The sequence below is a fragment of the Pleurodeles waltl genome, chromosome 8 (genome assembly GCF_031143425.1).
Source record: "Pleurodeles waltl isolate 20211129_DDA chromosome 8, aPleWal1.hap1.20221129, whole genome shotgun sequence".
Lineage (NCBI taxonomy): Eukaryota > Metazoa > Chordata > Amphibia > Caudata > Salamandridae > Pleurodeles > Pleurodeles waltl.
Genome location: NC_090447.1, coordinates 351,886,602 through 351,907,798, shown reverse-complemented (window position 1 = coordinate 351,907,798; position 21,197 = coordinate 351,886,602). Strand labels below are relative to the sequence as shown.

The 21,197-nt window shown below is 40.4% G+C and overlaps 1 protein-coding gene across 1 annotated transcript in view; it reads right to left on the bottom strand.

Moving 5' to 3' along the window:
- Nucleotides 1–21,197, bottom strand: part of LOC138249957 (HAUS augmin-like complex subunit 4) — a 401,626-nt gene that overhangs the window by 13,066 nt on the left and 367,363 nt on the right. The window contains exon 3 of the mRNA XM_069204230.1: nucleotides 14,968–15,103. Coding sequence (XP_069060331.1) covers nucleotides 14,968–15,103 — 136 coding nt within the window. The remainder of the gene's footprint in view (nucleotides 1–14,967; nucleotides 15,104–21,197) is intronic.

The window sequence follows — 21,197 nt, the reverse complement described above, 5'->3', positions numbered from 1 at the left end:
CTGCTTCTAAAGTGCTTATTTCCATCCTATATTTCTTGTTTCTGAAACTAGTGAAACTAATAACTTTGCCTCTTATAAGTGCTTTGTATGCGTCCCAAACCACGTTTATGGGGGTTGAGCCTAAATGTAATTTAAAGAGCTCTTCTGTCTCTATACGTAGTTGTGCTACCACATCATTCTCCAGCAACAATGAGAGATCTAACGTCCACCTTCTTATCTCATTTTTTAAGATAAACTTTATTGTTAATACCACTGCCGCAAGTGACAAGTGAGCCGCTGAATAAACTATCACATCAACCACCTCCACCAGTGCTTGATCAACGAGAAAATAATCAGTCCGGGAAGCATGACCATACTTTTTGTTTTTAAATGAAAAAACCTGCTGCCCCCTCCTACTCTCCGTCTCCAGATATCACACAATCCAAATTCTTTCATCATCATCTTAAAATAAGCCTGTGATTTTAGCATGGCGGTTAACCTAGCTCTCAACGACCTATTCAGTTTATTATCTAAAATCACATTAAAATTACCTGCCATTATAACTGGATCTGAAAAAATCCAGCAGGCGGGAAAACACCATTCTCATAGGGTCAATGTCATCGCAATTTGGATCATAAAAGCCCACTAACGTAAATACAGTATTGTATATTTGGAATTTAGCTATAATCCACCTTCCTAATTTGTCAGAGGCTGCACCCAACAATGCTGCTCTAATGTGATGCTTGATCACAATAGCAGCCCCCTTAGTATTAAAATTATGGTCCATAAAAATAAAAAATTGGACCCCCTTTTGTGACTTAAATAATTCTGTACATTCTATTCCAGTCAGATGAGTTTCCTGCAAAATTATTATATGAGCTGAAGAGTCCTTCAAATACTGCAAAATGATTCTTCTTCTTCCCTTAGTGCACAGCCTGTTCACAGTCCATGTCATAATTGTAATCAAACTACAGTCTCCCCCCTGATCTTTATCAACTTTGCCCATTTATCTCCCAATAACTACACTATCTATCATGCATAGAGTAAATGAGGATTTTTTTTGTTCTCCCTTATGCTCCCCACCCTGTGCTCCCTCCTAGTCCCGACCCTTGGAGAACCCATCCCTGCCTCCACATGGGCTAGATGATAGACTTAAGAGCGTCTCTGGGATACCCCGGCCTAAAAAAAAAAAAGCAAATCCTTCAAACCTCTGAACTTCTACTCTTAATAGTTTCTAACAACTCATCTGCTGCTTTTTGGTCTCCCACATTATACATTTTATTGTTGTACATCACTTGCAGGAAGGCTGGGAATTTAAGTTAAGCCGAAATACCTAACTTTTTAAACTCCTCTAAACGACTCTCTAGTTCCCATTGCTTGTTCAAAGTAACTCTAGAGAGATCTGACCTTGTCCCAAAAGAAAACACCTTCCCTATTAATGATTTTAACTTTAAGGCCTCTAGCAGAATCTTCTGCTTCAGGGCGTAAGTCAGAAAGTTTACCAGAATTTTATGCTTCTTCTTTTTATGTGATCTCTCTTAAAAGGGTCTCTATGAATCCTCTGAACGTCCATTGCAATAGCATCTTGCCTTTCCTCTATCTGCAATGTACTCTTGATAAGGGAAGCCACATTTGCTTTTAAATCATCTCCCTCCACCCCCCCTCAGGTATGTTAAGGAATCTCAAGTTGTTACTCCTTGAAGCATTCTCCAGTCATTCCAGCTTATCCTGCATTTCTTGCTCATTTACCTTCAACTGCCAAATTTCCTGGTTGTTCCTCCTTATTTCTTCTTTCATAGCCCCCACCAATTCTTCTAGCACCTGAGTTCTCTAAGCCAGCAAATCAATTGTTTTCTCCAATATTTCACAGGCCTCCCTAATATTTCCTTCAGTTGCTCCAGATACCGCAAAACCTTTTATAATCTCCTCAGGCAGTGCTAAAATCATTGTCTCGGAGGAGGTACTCGAATGTGAAAACCCAAATTTGGGCTCCAACAGGACCTGCATAGGCTCCTGTACCTCCTTGTAGAGTTCCCCTCAGGGCTCTTAGATTGCCAATCCAAAAGTTCTCCATTAATGCTTTCAGCCGTGTTCTCCACATTTATTTCCACATTCTTCAATCACCTGCACTTCCTCCTTCCTGCACCACATTCCACCATTCCATTCCCAGCTCCACTTCAGGTGGAGGCAAAACCTCCTTGTTCACTTCTCCCGCCATTAAATTGTGAGGTCCTGAGGGTTCACTAGTATAGCCTACCACTGGAAGGACTCTAAATTAGGATCTTATGGAGGGTGTTACTTTCAGTTTCCCAGTGTGAGAGGACCTTTTATTTAATTTTCCTGTCTTTCCCACCCTGGCTTTACGTAGCTGCTGATTAGCTTTGTCAGAAACAGAAAGTTGTGGCAGTCAAGATTTTTTTTGTCCCCTGCCTTAACAAAGCACCCTCTTCCGTACTCAACACCAGGGGATTTTTGCCACCTCTCCCTCCTGGGCCCATCGAGTTCCAGCTCTTACTTTTTATAGCACCCACCGTTGACACAGGGTTCTCAAAACCCTTACACCAGGAACCTTCCCCCCCCCCTCAGTGCTCTGTCCCTCTTCCAAATAGTGCCCATGACGCTCCTACCTCTGCTGTGGCGTAAAATACTTGTCAGCTGAATTTTCTCTCACCGCCAGCACAGCCGCCACTTCTGCCATGGACACCACACCGATTGTGCTGACGATGCCCCAGCTCCCCAGGAGGGGAACACACGCAACAGCAATGCAGCTTCTCTGGAGCTCCAGGGTGGCTCAAAACTACCACACGGCCCCACCAGGCCGACTTCCACACTTCACCAGATCGTAGCAGGTGAGCTGGCACATCTGTGCCTTCCGTAGCACTGGCTGGGTTCCCCTGGCGCTCCGCGTTCTAACGACCTGCCATTACACCGGCTGCCATGTTCTCCCCGAAACAAACCAAAACACCAGTTCTCTACAAATACATCTTAGTTGCCGTTGATTCTTGCTACAGATTTCTATGGATATGGCCACAACGACTAGCTGATGCTCAAACTGTTTGCAGTATTACAACAGTTCAGTGATGAAAATTAATCTGCATGTGCCGCCACCTTGGGAATTAGGGATTCACCTTACAGAATTACAAATTACCAGGATATGGAATAATTCCATTGCTGCTGATTAGAAGGTGGCTCCGGGATATTTAAGAAGATTACATTGGGATTTATAAAACATCTGGCCTCCTTCCTTTCAACCCTGTCTTACATTTGTAGAGGACCCAGAGCACCGCCAGCCTTATCCTTTGACTGTAGTCAATTCTCCAGTGCTAACTTCACTGAGTCACACAAGTCTGGCATTGTAGTTTTTCAAGTTCAGCCAATTTGCACATAATCAGTCAATGAAGATTCTCTGCATCACTCATCATCAAAGGTGACTTTAAGGCACTTCTACAGTTGACCAAAACAACAGTGCAGCATGCCCTGCATCAATGGAGGAGATTAAAGAAAAATACTATTTATGGACCCAATGATGTTGTGTCATAGGAACATTTTCGTGATAAGGACGCAACATCCTGACCTTCCTGAATGACAGGCTTCATCATAGGGCCTGCTCCTTGTTTGGCCAAAGAATTCATTTGACCGGGTGGGATCTACTATGTTAACATTGATGGAGATCTTCTGTAGGAAAATCTATTTCCCAATTCTCAAAAATTCTATGCTATGGAATCCCAATGTTTAGAGACTCAAATAATCTGATGGTGAACAATAATTTATATTAGTGTTCCCTAAGGTAAGATTAAAAGTTTGAAGTACATAAGGACCTATGGAGTGTCAATTGCCCCGCTCGTCCAAATGAATGCAACACATCCCATATGAAGATTAATTTACTGATCTTTATATGGGGTGTGTTGCATTCATTTGGATCAGAGAACCCATTATGCTTTCTTACACTTCTGTCTTGATCAAATTAGTGGATAAAAGTGTGGTGCATGCAATCAAAATGTGATAAATGCAGTAATTATAGGTGTATTGCACTAAATCATATATTCCTAAAAAAAAAAACAAATGTATATATGGCTGGATATCAGCGTTTCTTCGTTCGTATGAATAATTGGCACACGGCCCGGAAAATAAACGGAAAACGAACGGCAGGAAAGAATTTACTTTGACGTTTGACATACGGCTTTCCTGTCCTACAGAAGCAGATCAATTTAAAATCTGAAACTATCCACAAACTACACAGTATTTAGCAGTTGAAAGGTCTATATCTACACAGAGTCCTGTTTTATAGAATTTTTGTCCATATCCCTCTATTCTACATTTTTCACTTTCTCTGTTAGGAGTTAGAAATCTGACATTTGAACAGTAACAAGACATTGCTAAACCCTATGCAAAATGGCTGAACGGAGAAAATTGTGGGAACAAGCAGCAGCCGAGCTGTTTGACAACTCGAAAATTAGCAGTGGACCCATGGGGGTTCAGATACAAACTACCTCCAATATTATACATCAATTAGAAAAAGCACGTATTTCTGAACTTAAAAAATGGTGGGAAATGACCTCATTAACTAAATACATCGAAAGTGGTAGAATACCTAGAGGTCTACGTATTTTAATCTTACCCACCTTAGGAGATATGGACTCAGATTTATTGGAGGAATGGAGAATGCAAACAGCAGACTGCTCAACCAAACTCATGGGAACCCTAATCACTCAAGCCAAGAGACGCATGGAGGAACAAATCATTAAAATTGAACAACTTACAAAAGAATTAGAAAAGATGCCCAACCAACAAGAAATTTCTAATCAGTTAGCGAAAATGGAAGAACGGATCAAATACAAGGAAGAAGAAATCAAATCACGTAAAGCACATAAATTCAACAGAGACATGATGGATTATGAGCATGGAAGAATTTATACGTTTGCTCGAAAATATGATACTGCAAGAACCAAAGATATGTCCAAGAATGGGGCTGATTGTGCTGTACCACAGATATCTGCAGATGACAGTTCAGAAATAGAGTCCTCTGCTGACGAGTTACCACGTAATAAGCTGGATTTTCAGGGGGAAATGCGCCTCATGCAAATGGTCACGCCACCTCCTGGGCAAAATCGCAGGCGTGGCCGAGGAAGCGGAAGACGAGGCGGGGTAAGAAGAAGAAGCAACCAACAATTAAATTAGAACTTAATCCCGGACCAGTCAATAAATTGAATCACTTGAGCACTGTGGTGAACATTTCGCACAGTACCTTGACTGATAATCAGCTTTGTATACTTGATTTAGGATTAAGCTTTTGCCCTAATATTCAATGGGACTATGTTAACACCCGTATTGAACTGTATAAATTTGTTCGCAAACTACGTCTCATTAAGCATTTCTCAAACAAAGATATAAATCGAATGGTAGACAACGTCAACCAGAGGGCTGGACTCTCTGGATTCAATATTGCTGATAGCTCAGAATTGATAGCTATCAATGAGTTGGATCATGACAGCAATGAAGCTAGATGTTCCATACATGATGATACAAACAAGAGTACAGATACGCTTAACCAGATGGGATTTATAACTAACCTTCATGATAAAAGTAATCTAAAATTGTTGAGCAGATTTAATCCCCCACTACCCAGTGGCAATTTGATAGACATATTTCATGAGTTAGTGATTAATGACATCGACAAATTTCGTAGTAAGGGCTCTTTGAAGACATCGAGAAAGACGAGATCTAACTTTACGCAACGAGATTGGCAGGATCTAAATACACTGAGGTCGAACTCTTCAATTGTCATTAAGCCCTCAGACAAGGGTGGCAACATTGTTGTCATGGATACAACTGATTACACTAAAGAAGCGTATCGGCAATTGATGAACAGAGAGCATTACGAGAAATTAAAGATCAACCCCTTACCCCAATACCAAGGGACATATCATGATATGCTAAATGAATGGTATACTAAGCAATTGATGGATTATGATGAATTTATGTATTTGAAAATTGACTATCCTAAAATTCCATGTATTTACTTCCTACCTAAAATTCATAAGAACAAAACCCATCCTCCAGGTAGACCAATAGTCAGTATGAATCAATCATTACTCGAGAACACCTCACGATATTTGGACCTGTTCTTATGTACCTTTGTCACAGAACTACCTTCATACCTTCGTGACACCAATGATTTTTTGACCAAGATACATGACATCCCATGGCATAAAGACTACTTGCTGGTCACCATGGATGTAGCATCTTTATATACATCCATTAAACATGAATATGGATTACAGGCCTGTAGGTACTTTCTACAAACACGATCCATTGAATTCCTGGAGCATACTAATATGCTCCTATCAATGCTACAATTCTGCCTTACACACAATCTGTTCCTTTTCGATAATGAAAGCTTTTTACAAAAACAAGGGACAGCTATGGGGGCATCCTTTGCTCCCACCTATGCCAATTTATATATGGGCTGGTGGGAGAAGGAGGTGGCATGGTCAGAAAGTAACAACATCTATATGGATAGAGTGATACTGTGGGTGCGATATATCGATGATTTGTTCATTATTTGGGACGGCACAGAACAACTGTTGTTGGAATACATAAATGTACTAAATAACAACCAACTCAACATCTATTTAGATGCTATCTTTAGTAGAGATACTATCTCCTTTTTAGATGTCCTACTAAAAGTAGAAAAAAATCATCTTGAGACAACTATATATCGAAAGCCCACGGCCTGTAATTCCATATTACATGCTAATAGTGGGCATCCTCATGCACTTAAATGGAGCATACCATACAGCCAGCTACTGCGGGCTCGCAGAATATGCTCTGATGAGAACCAATATGACTCTGAATCCAAGGCAATGGTGGACAGGTTTCGAAGTAGAGGTTATCCTCCAAAAATTTTAAGTGATGCACTATACAGAGTAAGGAATAAAAGTAGAGATGAGTTACTTTTTAATAACACAGTGACCAGCAATGATTCCCAACACTCAGCACCTAGAGTATTCTTTCAGTATAACCAACAACATGACTCACTAAGAACTATACTCCAAAAAAATTGGCACGTTTTACAGAACGATCCTATTATCAATGATCACATAGAAACTCATCCGTCCATAACATTTCGCAAAGCACGTTCCTTGGGAGATTATCTAACTAGAAGCTACTTTTCAGCAAAAACCAACACATCTTGGTTGAGCCAAAAAAGTTTGGGATTTTGGAAATGTGGCCATTGCAAGGCCTGTAAATACGCTCAAAATACATACAAATACCAAACTTTTGATGGTCGTCAGTGCGAGATCAAGGATCGAATCACATGTGACACTGAATTTGTGATTTATGTAATTGAATGTGGATGTCATAAAAAATACATTGGAAGTACCATTCACAAGTTAAAAGTCAGGTTCTTACAACACTTCAGAGCCATAAAAAATCATGACAAAACCTATCCTTTGGCCAAACATTTCTGGGAGGCACATAAAGGAGAATGTAGTACCTTATCCTTTTATGGCATCAAACATATCAAAAACAATCCCAGAGCTGGCAACAGAACGCTTGAGCTCAGACAAATGGAATCCAAAATGATTTTACTATTGGGTTCCGAATCCCCTTTGGGGCACAATCTTGATGCTGAGCTCTATGTCCATCTTAGATGATAATATACCGTTTACTGCTTTTATTCTCATTTTAGAAAGAGACTCTTTATGTTTTCTAAATTCTAAAAATAGTAGTGCTATTTCAGCAGTATTTTATTTACATTCTCTTTTTAAGGATGGGTGAGAAGATCATAATTAACTTATATAAACATGCCATGATAGAATTTGTAAAGTAAATATGACTGAGTAATTTTCTTTATTCTGAGTTCACACTATAGTTTAATGAAATTTAGGTGTCATTAGGTCCTATGAATGATTATATAGATCTGTACTGTGCTATTGATGATGATTCTTTAATTTCACTTCCCTGTAACTTGGCAAATGCAGAATAGGTAATATCACATATAGAGATACATATATATATATGGAATATGATATGGGACTAAGAAATCAATAGAATTGGCTGTTTTAATTGGAGTTTTGTAACACTTTGATGCACTTTATATGCTTTTTTGCACTTATTATCAGTATAGATTTTTAGCACTTTGCACTTTATGCTGAGGCCTTACTTGAATACAACCTATCTACATGTGTCTATAGAATTACCTGCTATACAGATAAGGATAGAGATGAATCAGATTTGATCATATAGGCATTAGATATATACTCAAGCACTATAATATAGTCAAATAGAATTTTAATACAGGATATTAAGTAGTTAGTAATAATTATATTTATATATAACGAATGACAATCGAAATATTTAAAAATATGATACTACAGTTCCTTCGTTTATATTTATATTTATATTGTTACTTTTCCTGTCATTTGAGTAATGTCTTTATATGACCGAACATTATGAATTATTGGAAGCTATTGCCTTTTCTCTATTATATTTGATATTTATGACTTTTTAATTCTAATTTTTTCTGAAAGTATTAGCATTAATGTAGGTTCATTCTCTTATCAAGTGTTGTATTTAAATAATGATCATTACATGCTTCAAAATGGCCGCCGCTTTTTCAGTACACTAAAGTGTTATGGAAATAAATGAAGGACTTAAAATTTATATGTAAATGATGTTGGCTGAGCAGCCAAACTGTCCAGTAGAAGGCGTTTTGCCGAAACGCGTCGACAGACATCACACTCAGGACTCTGTGTTACCTGTATAACAAAATAAATTCATGAACTAAATACGAGCGCATTGGATTTAATCGATTTCGAGATTTGGGAGATACTTGATGGGATCGGTGCAGCCGTCAGATGGCTATCTGTTCATCTGTTGAAGAAATATATATATATATATATATACTCAATTCTCCTGCGTAAGGCTACATGGAAGAAGGAGAGTAAGTAACCCTCTTAGACACACTTACTCTATGAGTGGTCACCCAGCCGCCTGACCTATTATATCGCTGCCCTTTTCATGAATAATCAGCTGCTACAGTTCAAGCAGAGCAACACTGGCAACACTAGCAGCACATGCTAGCTCTATCCTGCCTGTGGAGTCGAGATCCCATGCATGGAACACCCGAATCGATCATTGGCCACAGAATGCCGAAGTCCACAGCTACTTGGACCCCAAGAAGAGGTCTTCAGTGTGCTGTGTCTTCAATGCATGCCTGGAGTGTGCCTTCAACTAGAGTGAGGATGACAAGCTCTTGGAACAAAGACTAGGTTATTCAAAGGAAGCCCACAAAGACCATAAGAGTCAGCTGTAACCACATCTAGCCCCTGATACCAGCTTCAGAGAGGGAATTTTGCTTCAAGCCCATCATTTACACCATGGCCACCTATGGATTGCAGTGACCCCCACCCTGTCACTAACTTGTCCGGAGAGCAGAGGCTTATCATGTATAGGTGAGCAAGCAGGATATCGGAGTGCCACTTGCAAACTATTAAAGGAAGAACTTGAGCACAGTGCTCTGAATGCCAGTCATGGCAATGGGTTGAAAGTGCCTCAGAGTGAAGCTTTTAGCAGACTACAGACATTCTACACTGGAGGAGGGCAGAATGAGATTGCCAGAAGAGGGCCAGACAGATCAACAAGTATTTCATGCACAGAGATACAAAAGTAGTTCAAAATTATGTGGAGCAGTGTAGAGAACACACTGGTGTGCACAAGCCAATCGACCAGCAGTTACTGAAAGATGGCATTGTAGTCATAATAGAACACTCTTAAAAACTGTACAAGCCAACTCAAATGCAGTACTTGGCATCCAGGGAGGGTAATATACAAGGACGGTACAGCTGTCAGCGGCCCAGTGGAAGATGAAAACAGGTGAATAATAATTGCCTTGTGGCTGGACTGTGCCCAACCCAAATTCCCGCTAATGTCTGGGTATATCAGAAGCCTACCAAGAGGTCCAATAACTATCTTTTTCACCTATCGTCTTCATTGATTACATCCAGTATTCCAAAATGTCACTTCTTACTCTCTTTACTTCCTTTCTAGTTCAGCTCTTGTGGCACACGAACGAGAAGTGTTCGAATTTCCTGTAAAAGTATATAAAGTGTGCGTTGTTCGGTCACCGATACCGGAGACATTCCTGCAAAAATGTTGCCCACTGTCAGGTATTGAGATGATCACATTCATGACAAGAAGATATAAAACTGTTGAACTATCATGCTGTAACTATTTTCTTTTTAGGCTGGTCGTAAAGGCAGCTTAGTTGTATTGCATGCTCCGTGTAATAAAAAATAATAATAAACAAATACATACATAGGGGGCTGTGAGTCAGAATTGTCCACCCATTGGATTATTCAACTGTCCTTCACATGTTCCTTCCACCCACCACATCATACAGCATGGAGTAGGAGTCCTGTCTACACGAGCCATTGGCTTCTTGCACCAAGAATGACGGCATTTTCTCTGGTCACATGTGCACATCTGCCTAAAAGAAGTGGACTTCAATGCCAGGGCTATTGATCCTACACTTTACTTTGCCAACGATTATGTCTTTCAAATTTGCATCATTTTATTATTTATTTTGGTCATCAGTGCATGTTTAAACGATGCCTTCGGGTTACAGTGTTTCAAAGCACAGCAGCTTTTCGTTGCACCAATGAGAAGCATATTTTCCTGTGATGAGCATCAAACAGAAAACATGGTTTCTGTACCTACCTACTATGATCCCTCATTCTGTTCTTTTAAAATTAAATGCGACGATTCCACTTGTTTCAGATTTTAAATTCCTATTACAAGCATAGGACTGCCACGTTTAGACAACATCATGTTTCTTAGAAACTTTTTTTTGTAGGAAATGGTTGGAATAAAAAATGCACCAGAGCTGATGCCATATTTACTGTTGTGACAATGGTTGCCCGGAAATGTAGTCATCTTTATGGTGTGTTGCCCTGTCCCTCATGGGAATGTGATTCCTGAAAGATTGTTTGTTGGGGGAATGGGGAGGAGGTAGCAGGGAACTCAAGGTAAGATGTTGAACTGATTACATGTGAGTAAGAGTCGACCCCAGTCAGGTAAGGGAGTGAATTGAAGTTCCCATGGGGTCAGTCTTCTTGATGGACGACTGGCGTACAGAGCGTTCATTTCTAGCAGCCAGAGCTGACGAATCATCTTGATAGACCCTGCCAAAGCCTTTGTGGGGCCAAGGGCAGGATTAACCAGCAGTAATTTCAGCTACCATCTGGTAGTTTTCCTAGGGAATTCTTGATCTTGAAACATTACTGCAGAGTTGGACAGAGCTTAACAGGTGAAGGATCCACCTGGGATGTGGGTCTGCTGGATTCCTAGTTATGCAGTGAGCGGGCAATGCATGAAGGGTGACCACTAAAGGGGGTTAAAGCCGAGAGTGAAATAATGGGCGCAGTTGCAGTGCCACCTGGGAGAGCCCAATAGACCCTCTTATGAGTGGCGGAAGAGGCTCCTAGAATCACCTTCAGAGGATCAGGATCATCCTAGTATGAAAGAGGGTCACTATTGTCAGTCGTTAGCATGATGTCGGATGCCTGATTTTCTATGTGAGTACTATTGCGCACCACAAACGGAGATGGGTGCTTGGACGAAGTAGCCACAATTGAGTTTCTGTGTATAACTACTGTAAATTCATTTTCTCTTAAATATTCCTGGTACCGGCCTACAGCTGGGACCAGAAGCTCAGCTAACTAGTGCCAGTTCGTACCTTATGATAAGTTTGAACATCTGCTGGATCTGGACCCTGGCTCCTGCTAAACTGTCAGGCTTCACCTAGGTACACGCTAGCAGCAGTACTGACTGACAACAACATGGTGGCTGCAAGAGAAATGAATGTAATTTCCTACTGGCTCTATTTGTAGACACCACGCCACATCTGAGGAAGCCCCATGGCTCCTTCATGGTCTATCTGCATGCGAAGCAGAGAGCTCCAGTACCCTGCCAGACGGCTAGAATGGCTAAAATAAGATTCAAGGTGTAGTGGGAAAAGACTTTGCAGAGAGTCAACATACATGGCCTATTATCCAGAATATGGACAGCTGTTTTTTTGTACCCACGTTTATTTCCTCCTCAAAGGTGTCAGCTAAATGTGTATCTATGCTTATTTTGTCTGTGTAATTACTGTTTTCATGTTCACTTTGTTTTCTCCTCAGAACCTGAGAGGATTAGGGTCTGAAAGCTGTAAGTAGTGTGTTCCTGCAGGATTCAGGTGACAAACAGATCTGGCTCCTGAGTGGCTGTTCTTTCTTTATGCAAACATCATCAAAGGTAACCACACAACCCCCAAACCCCCGCTGTTATGGACAGAGAAAGACACGGGTACAGAGGCGTGGCACCAAGAGGAGTAGGGAAAGGAAGGAGACGGGCAGAGGAAGGGAAACGGAGCACTGATGGAGCGAAAGGTGCCGGTGACACGTTATGCATCATCAGTTGTGTAGATAATCCTTCATCTTCACACACACGATGCAGCAAACCAGCGGCCTCATATATACTCATCCCCCGGATGTAACATGGGCCTGTGCGCCCATGCTTTGGTTGCTATGTATATACTTTCTAATAGAAACGTTGGGTTGCTCAGAGGAATAAATAATAAGAAAAAACATTGTCGTTAAAAAGACACGGCGCCCAGGAAAGGACATGGGACACAGAAGGAGGGGAGGACGACACAGCCGAGACAGAGTACCGCAGTTAAAAGCAGCTCATCTACTGGTGTGATAGGAAAGTGTGAGCAACCAGCGAATGCTAAAAACCACATTCCCGCAGTATCAGCGGTATTGCCACTTTCGCAAGCACTTTGACCCAGTGCTTGAAATGGAAAAATTAAAGTGCAGGTACTCTGTCCCAGAGTACCTGCTTGTTTCTGAGAAGTGCCGGTACTCTCCTATTAAAAGTATTGCGTTTTTCTTGAGATATGCCGGTACTCTCCCTCTCAAAATAAAAAAGTGCCGGTACTCAGTACCGGACAGTACCGGCCCATTTAAAGCACTCTTTGTTTGACCTAAACTAGACACGGGAGCCAGGCTCGCACAATTATTGGTGGGCCCCCGGTCACGTGACCCAATTCCGAATATAAATTAGGGCGGGCGGTTAGGGTGTTTTTCCACCTGAGATATTTGAGCATCTTTGTCAGTTTTAAGATTAGACAACGCTGTTGATGTACTGCCCTCTCTGGTCCCTGCCACCTCGGTTCAGCAGTGGTGGCTGGTGATCTTTAAAAGCAGTGGGCATAATATTTCTACTTCTGATTTAAGGGCTGACATCTGGAATCCTACTTTGTTTCCCATTGAAATACAAAAATTAGACATATGTACAATATTGTTCTGCAGGGCTATTTCCTAACGGAAATGGTTTTTTTAAAGGCCCATACTGTAAACCTAACTCTGACCACCGGTTCTAAAACTGAGACACACAAAAGGGAAGAGTCACCTTTTAGTACAGGAAATGTGTACATATGGGCATGTTTTCTGCTGAGTTCACCACTGCATGTATTTCTTTTACAAAAACAATTACTCTGGCTGTCAAAGGGGCAGTGTTAATAAAGTGTTTTCCTGCCCTCCAAGCTAGACAGCATCATTATGTGTTGGTTAATAAGATTTGATAGAATCGGTTGAATGTGTCATTTTCTTTCTTAACAAGCTACTGTATTTTGCATAGTGTTTGAATAGCATTTGTGTCAGATGCGTCAGTATATGTTAAAATAACAAAAAAAAAGTCAACTCTGCCACAGAACTTTGTCTTTCAGTGCTGCATAATTCTAGTGGACCTGGATCACTATTTACTACTGCAATTTATAAGGATTTTAAAGTATTGTTTAAACTAAAGAGTTTTACTCTGAACAGCATTCCATTTTATATTGAGAGAAGGGACATGTGCCGTTATGTGGCACACAAGGCTTGTCAAAAAGCGCACCAGTTAAGGTAAGCATGCAAGTCGCCCTGAAGGTGAAGGACATCCCTAAGCCTTCAAAAAAGATGAGTCTGTCGTCTGGATTGTGATATGCAATCTGTGTGGTGTAACACAACTTTTAACAGAGAACTGCTGTGGGATAGCATCTGATGGTGAAATGGCTTTGCATGAGATTGCACTGAAGGCGTGTCATGCATAATAAGCCTTTTGGCCACACTCAAAGTGTCAGATCAAGGTGTGGTAGAATCTTTGAGTCAGGCTCTGCTTTCCATGGTGGCTCATATTAATAAAGGGGTGACATTGTGCATGGGAGAAACCTCCAGGAACCATAGAAGGCAAGCCCTGGAGGAACTTGGGGCCATATGTACGATAGCTTTTTCCCATAAACACAGAATGGGTAAAATCCTTTCGTACATCTGGCCCTTAGTCACTAGTGTCCTGCTATCAGGCCAATACGTTCAAATACCAAGTCCCATGCCACAGAAATTTCATTTTTTGAGTTGCTTAACTCTAAATGTTAAAAACAAAACCTCCATATCCTCTGCTCTACCAAGATGTCCTTGAGAAGGGGTGAACCGAAGTAATGTGCGCAAGTGAGAGAGTTCTGAGTCCGAAGCAGAGGAAATCCCTTGATGTACATTGATTAATGATTTCTAACAAAAGAAGCCATGGTTTGTTCCTTTTGATCACGTATATCCGCACAGCACCTACACCTGTTTGAATGGTATTCAGCCACTCGGGTCTTACTATCTCAGTTAACAAGTCTTCCGTTGGCACCACTGGTGCCAGCTGCAGCGGGCCCAGCCCTGCACATCCTCCTCTTAAAGGTTTCACCTGCTATTACATGGACCTTGAACTTTGAGGGCCAAGTCATACACCTAGACATGTACGCAAACTCCTCTGCACAGGTGTATATGTACAACTTTGAACAAAGACTAAGCCTACAGTATGGCTGGACCTAGCCCTCCATTCTCACCCTACCACTCCTCAACTTTCCTTTAACCATCACTACTTGGTTGGGCCCTCTCCTTTCCGACTCCAGCTCCTTACCGAGGTCAAGACTGAGGCCACTTTCATCAAATTGCTGAGAAACCTCCAGCAGCAGTTTGGTGAGCTCCGAGTACTGTTTCAGGTCATCTTCTATAAGATGATACAGAGGAATCTGGCTGCACACTTCTTGCGGGATCTATAATATATAAAAAATACATATATGGATTAAAAATGTGAAAAATATAAACAATTTAATGACAATATATATTATTAATTTCAACAATAAATAAAATAGTACAATAAAATACCAAAACATCTACTAAAATTAAACATGAAAGAAAAACTAAAACCAAACAAAATTAAATATGAAAAAAAAAGATTAAAAAATCCTATTTCGCCAATACTAGGAAAAATGTTGGACTCAGGAACGTTTAGATATACTACCACTTAAGTTCAAACAACAGTAGAGAAAGTGTTGGACTTCAGAGGGGTTACATTTACTATTCTCACTCCAGTCTTAACAACAGTAGGGAAAGTGTTCCACTTTGGAGGGGTTAGATTTTTTATTTCCACTCCAGTGTAAGCAACAGTATGGAAAGCGTAAGACTTTGGAGGAGTTACATTTATTACCTTCACTCCAATCTAAAGGGTTGATTACGAGATTGGTGGACGGAAAACTCCTTCTGCCAAACTCCTGACAGGATGGCTGCCGCATACGCGGCGACCTCCCCACCGGAGCTATTATGGGTTCCCTGCTAGGTCAGCGTACATGGCGTGCCAAGTGCAAGGGCAGTGCAGGGCCCCTCCTGGAAACCCCTGCACCTGTACTCCGGCAGCCTTTTCATGGCAGTGCCACCGCCATGAAACCGCTGGTGGAGAATGAGGTAGTATTCTCTTGGGAAAAAGCTGCTTGCAGCGCTACCCTGGTGGATTAGGACCTCTGCCACCGCCAGACGGACGGGATCCAAGTTCCTGGTGCAGCTGGCAGGTCCCTGATGGTCCTACCACCACAGTTGTAATGTGGCTGTCGGACCACCGCATTGGTGGTTGTCCAAACCATAACCATGAGTGTAGCGCTCTACAGACCGCGACACTCGCAATGAGCCCTTAGATGACAGTAAGGGTATTGTTGGATTTGGAGGAGTTACAGTTACTATTGCTACTCCAATCTAATCAACACTAGGGAAAGTGTTGGACCTTGGAGGGGTTAGATTTACAAGTCACATTCAGTGTAAGCAACAGTAAGGAAAGTGTTAGACTTTGGGGGGGTTTAGAATTACTATTGCCATTTTAGTCTAAGCAACAGCAGGGAAAGTTTGGACTTTGAAGGAGTTAAACATACTATTTCCGCTCCAGCCCAAGCAACAGTAGGGTGTAGGAAAGTCACCCCTACTTTTGCTTTAGTACTGCTGCTTTTTGACCAAAGGTACACTTGCCTCTGCTAACAAGGCCCCTAAGGCCGGTGTTCTTCCCCTTAAAACAAAGTAAATGTCTAATCGTAACACAACTGGCAAGGACTTTAGCACCCCTGTAAGTACCTAGTAAATGGTACCCCTGGTACCTACGGCTTGGGTACTAAAGCGGGTCTCTATAGGCTGCAGCATGTGTTATGCCACCCTAAAGGACCCACACTCAAGCACATGTAGACTGCCGTCACAGAATTGCGTGAAATAGTACAAGTAATTTTAAAAACACAATATTGCACACACCCTGTGTGCAATGACAATACCCACTGCATGTACTATACAGAAGTCACCCTTACAGCAGGCCTTAGAGCCCCTTGTCTTAATAAAGCTGTACTGATGCTAGTATCATATTTATTATGACATGCACCCAGATGGCACCTTAGAGGTGCCCCTTGAAAAGCCTACTAGTCTCTTATTGTGTTGGTAGGGAAAGGGTAGTGTTTGACTTCAAAAAGATTATATGTATGAATACAAGTCTTGTTAGTTTACTGAAACTTTTTGAACACTTAATCTGAAACAACAGTAAACTACAGTATACATAAATATATTTTAACAACAAAAATAAAAAAGTAATATATCAGTTACAAATGAAAGGTAAAGATAGAATGGCATTTAACATCAAGTTCCCTAACTACTAAAAAAATAACAAAATTATTCAATCATTACTTATTTATTTAATTTAAATACATACATTAAAAACACACAAAATGTAAACAGCATTTAATTGCACAATTTCACAAACATTTACATTAAATAAAGTTAGAACATTTTAAAAACTAATAAATATAACGAATTATACATAATGAATTCTCAATTAATGAATTACATAAAAACATGAATACAAAAAAGTATATATTTATTTTCTTCCCAACCTACTCACCAGAAGAATAACAAAACATACAAATACATATGTACTATACATATAAATATATTCAAAATGAATAAAACTGCACAAATACCTATTAATTAATACATTTACATAATCGATAAATAATACTCAATTAACAAAAAAACTTTAAATTAAATAGCATTTAATTTTATTTAACTTCCTATCCTATGCCCGTACAAACCCAGCATCCCACAACTAAAATGTAACTTCAATAATTCACTAGTAACCTATTTACATAATTAGCAATCAATTAAATAATTAACAATTAAAAACGTATTCACTATAAATTCTGTTTATTTAGAACCTAATTAAATTCCCATTCTAGCTCCTTACAACCCTAACAACCCACTAGTACAGGTGTCTCTAACGAGTAGCTAGTGAGCTACCTGCAAGTAGATTTCCTGTGTGCATCCCAGCCTACTAATTTAGAGGCTTTTGATTGGCTGAATTATTATTGTCATCATTATTATTATTATTTATACCAAAATTAAAAAGAATATATTAAAGACGAAAATGCGTGTATTTTCAGAACTCATAAGCTGATATTTGGAGAAAAATGGTTGAAGTTTCAAAATGTATTTAAAGCTACTATTTGAGTTGGAGAGATGTATTACTTATATACCTTGGTGTTAGGTGGATTGCAGCTATGGCTTTTTAGTATTACCCATGTATAGTAATTTCAAATTGTCAAAGCCCTTTTTACTTTACTGTTGGAAACTCTACTTAATGCACTGATGTGATCTCTGCTGACAATCTTGGGTAAGGTGGTCACTAATACATCACTAATATTAGTAGCTCAGGATGATTTTCATTGAACATTAGTAGCTCTTATTACCCAAAAAGTTGGGGACCCCTGCACTAGTGAAATATAACTTACTATTACTAATACAATGAAAATAAAAATAAAAATCCAAATTTATATTTAAAATATATAACACTTAAAAAATACATAATTAAGAATCAATTAAAACATAAATTATTAATAAAAAGAATTACTGTCAAATGAAAATAAAATCTAATGTGAATAACATCCGATACTATCCCCTATAAACCCGACAACTCCCAACAACATGATAAATTACTAACAACATTAAAAAATAGTTCATTACTTAAAATTACAGAATACATTTTATAAAATTAATCACAATTATACCAACAATACTACCACCTTAAATGAGTATACTATCTAAAATAAATTAAAATAATTAAAAACAATATTTTTCATTTCAATGGGCCTTGATAACTATATTAAAAACAATGACATTCTTAAAGACAATATTATTTATCAAAAAGGATATTCTTGACAACGATATTCTATACCACAATATTTTTAATCAAATATTTTTATTTCGATATTTATGTTCTCTGATATTTTAAACTCTATGTTGTGTCCAAAAGCCTTCCACACCATTAAGAAAGGTGTTTGTGAATGCCAACAATCTCACAGGTTTGTGCATGTTCACAAGCTCCCAAGATAAACCGCACCTTGATTTGCCCACTCCCTGCACCTTGCTTGAACTTTACTACTGCTTAATTATATGCAGTTGTAATGTGCAATGATGAAGCAGTAAAGTCATTTACACCTCCAGGTGTGCTTTGCTGAATACCTGGCAGGTGTAAATGTTTTAGGCATAAACATAAGTTTATGGATGCAAATGGTTTGTGATTCAGGCCCTGGGGGCCTGATTCAAAAACCTACTGTGAAAGCTTGAACTTGAATTTCTATTTCATTTGCATCAACGTCTATGATTACACCTCTATTGCACAACTTTCACTTATATCTTTTATAATAAAATATTGTAAGAAATTGAATTATTAGTTGAGGGGGGTGGAAGCCCCACTCAGGCAACAACAGGATTTCCCATCAAGGTGAACCACAAAAGTCACAAAATTAATAGGTGCTTTACCTTCTCATAGCTTGGCGCAAAAGCAGTCAAGCGTAACTTAGAGGCAATCTGTATATAATTAATGAAGCACACAAATGGTAATAAAGTGAAAACACAACACAAGAAAAATCCCAACCGAATGTAGAAAACAGAGTACATATTTAATAAATAAATGATACCCGAATCACGAATACAGTCAGTAAAACTGGAGATGTTCCAATTTTAACCATTTAGTGAAAATAGCACTCAAAGGCACCAGGTGCCCACTCATGGTCATCTGGTCACGCTACAGCGGGGAAGAGTCACAAGTTAATGTCGACCATGATGAAGCACGGATCAAAGACAGGGACCAGGTTAATCTCACTGAAAAGTTACCTTTCCCATGTCTGGTGCAAAGAGTTCCTTTCACGTTGGCAGAGGCCGTAAGGAGGCAGCTGAGCATCGCACACGGTCTCCAATGTAGTGTGAAGAGCAGGTTGGGCATTGCAAATGGTCATCGCTGGAGTGCAAAGAGTCATTTGCGAGTCATGGACGGTTGTTGCTGTTGTTCCGCTTTGATGATCATCGTGAGTGCTGCTGTTGTAGTGCGAAATGTAGGTCTTGCGTTGCTGGTCTCTGTGAACAGCCAAGGTCAGTGTGAAGAACAGGTTTCGCTGGAGTTTCACGTTGGTGGTCATCGAGAGTGGCAGAATCCTGAAGCGAACAGGTGCATACTTCAGCATTTACACCGTTTCCTTCAGGAGGCGTATCCACTGATGCCACCCAAAGGTCCAGGACCTGTGGGGCACATCTTGGGGATCAGAACTCAATCCTGTAGAGGCCAGCAGGAAGGCTTCAGGCAGGTCCAGTTGCAGCAGGTCAGGAACGTGTTGTGTACTTGTATCTCACATAAGGTCAGCCAACTGAGCCTTGGAGCCTGTGCCTGGGATGAAGACAAGTAGGTCCAATCTTCCTTCTCAGATAGCAAGGCAGTACTTCAAGCAACAGAGCAGTTATCTTCCATGAGGGTACTCCTTCTTCTGAATCTTCCACAGTTCCGGGAGTGTTCTGATGAGTGAACGTTTATATCTGGTGCCAGTCTTTGTGTGTACGGGCTCCCTGTCCTATCCCCACAACTGGGTCTAGCAAGTTCTTTCCTTTCCTTTGGTGAAGGCTCCAAACTGTCCGGGGATGCCAAAATGCAGGGCAGGTCTGGAGTCAGGTTCCTTTGTGTGACCTGTAGGGCAAGGCCCTTTGAAATGCAAGTGGGGCTGGGTACAGTTCCTCCCCAGTTATCTTGTTAGGATAGTCCATCTTGTCCACACCTAGCCCCCTTTCTGTCACTATTTGGAAGTAATACACAAATCCCAACAGCAAAGCTATTCACAATTGCGACCCAGGACACTGGCAAAGAGGGAGTTGGTTGGGACAAGTAAATGCCAACTTTCTAAAAGTGAAATTTTCAAAATTATAACATAAAAAAATCGACTTGACCATTAAAGAAGATTTTTGTACTACAAAGATTTTATATTACAATTCATTTGCGTGTAAACCATGTATTTCAATCTGCTCTCTATCTGAGGTTAGCACTTATTAAATATAATGAGGCAACCTAGTTTTAGTCAATGGTAAAGACATGCATCACAACAGTAAAAAAATTGTTAGGAATTTCTCACTGCCAGGAAATGTAAAGCTTTAACCGCTTGGGTGCCCTGGGCGTAATGGTTACGTCCTCAGCAGCACTGCTCTGGTGCGGAGGACATAACGGTTACATCCAGCTTCCGGCCCTCGGGGGAACTGCTTGCGCTCCCCCGAGGGCCTGGCACCCCCCTCCCCTGGGCAGGGATGGAAGGGAATGACTGGAAGGAAATTTGTGGCTCCTCTTGGATTTCAGAACTTTCTGTCACCGAAATGTGAGGAAAAAGTGTTTTTTTGGTTACATTTTGAGGTTTGCAAAGGATTCTGGGTAAGAGAACCTTATGAAAGCCCCACAAGTCACCCCATCTTGGACTCCCCTAGGTGTCTAGTTTTAAAAAATGCACAGGTTTGGTAGGTTTCCCTAGGTGCCGG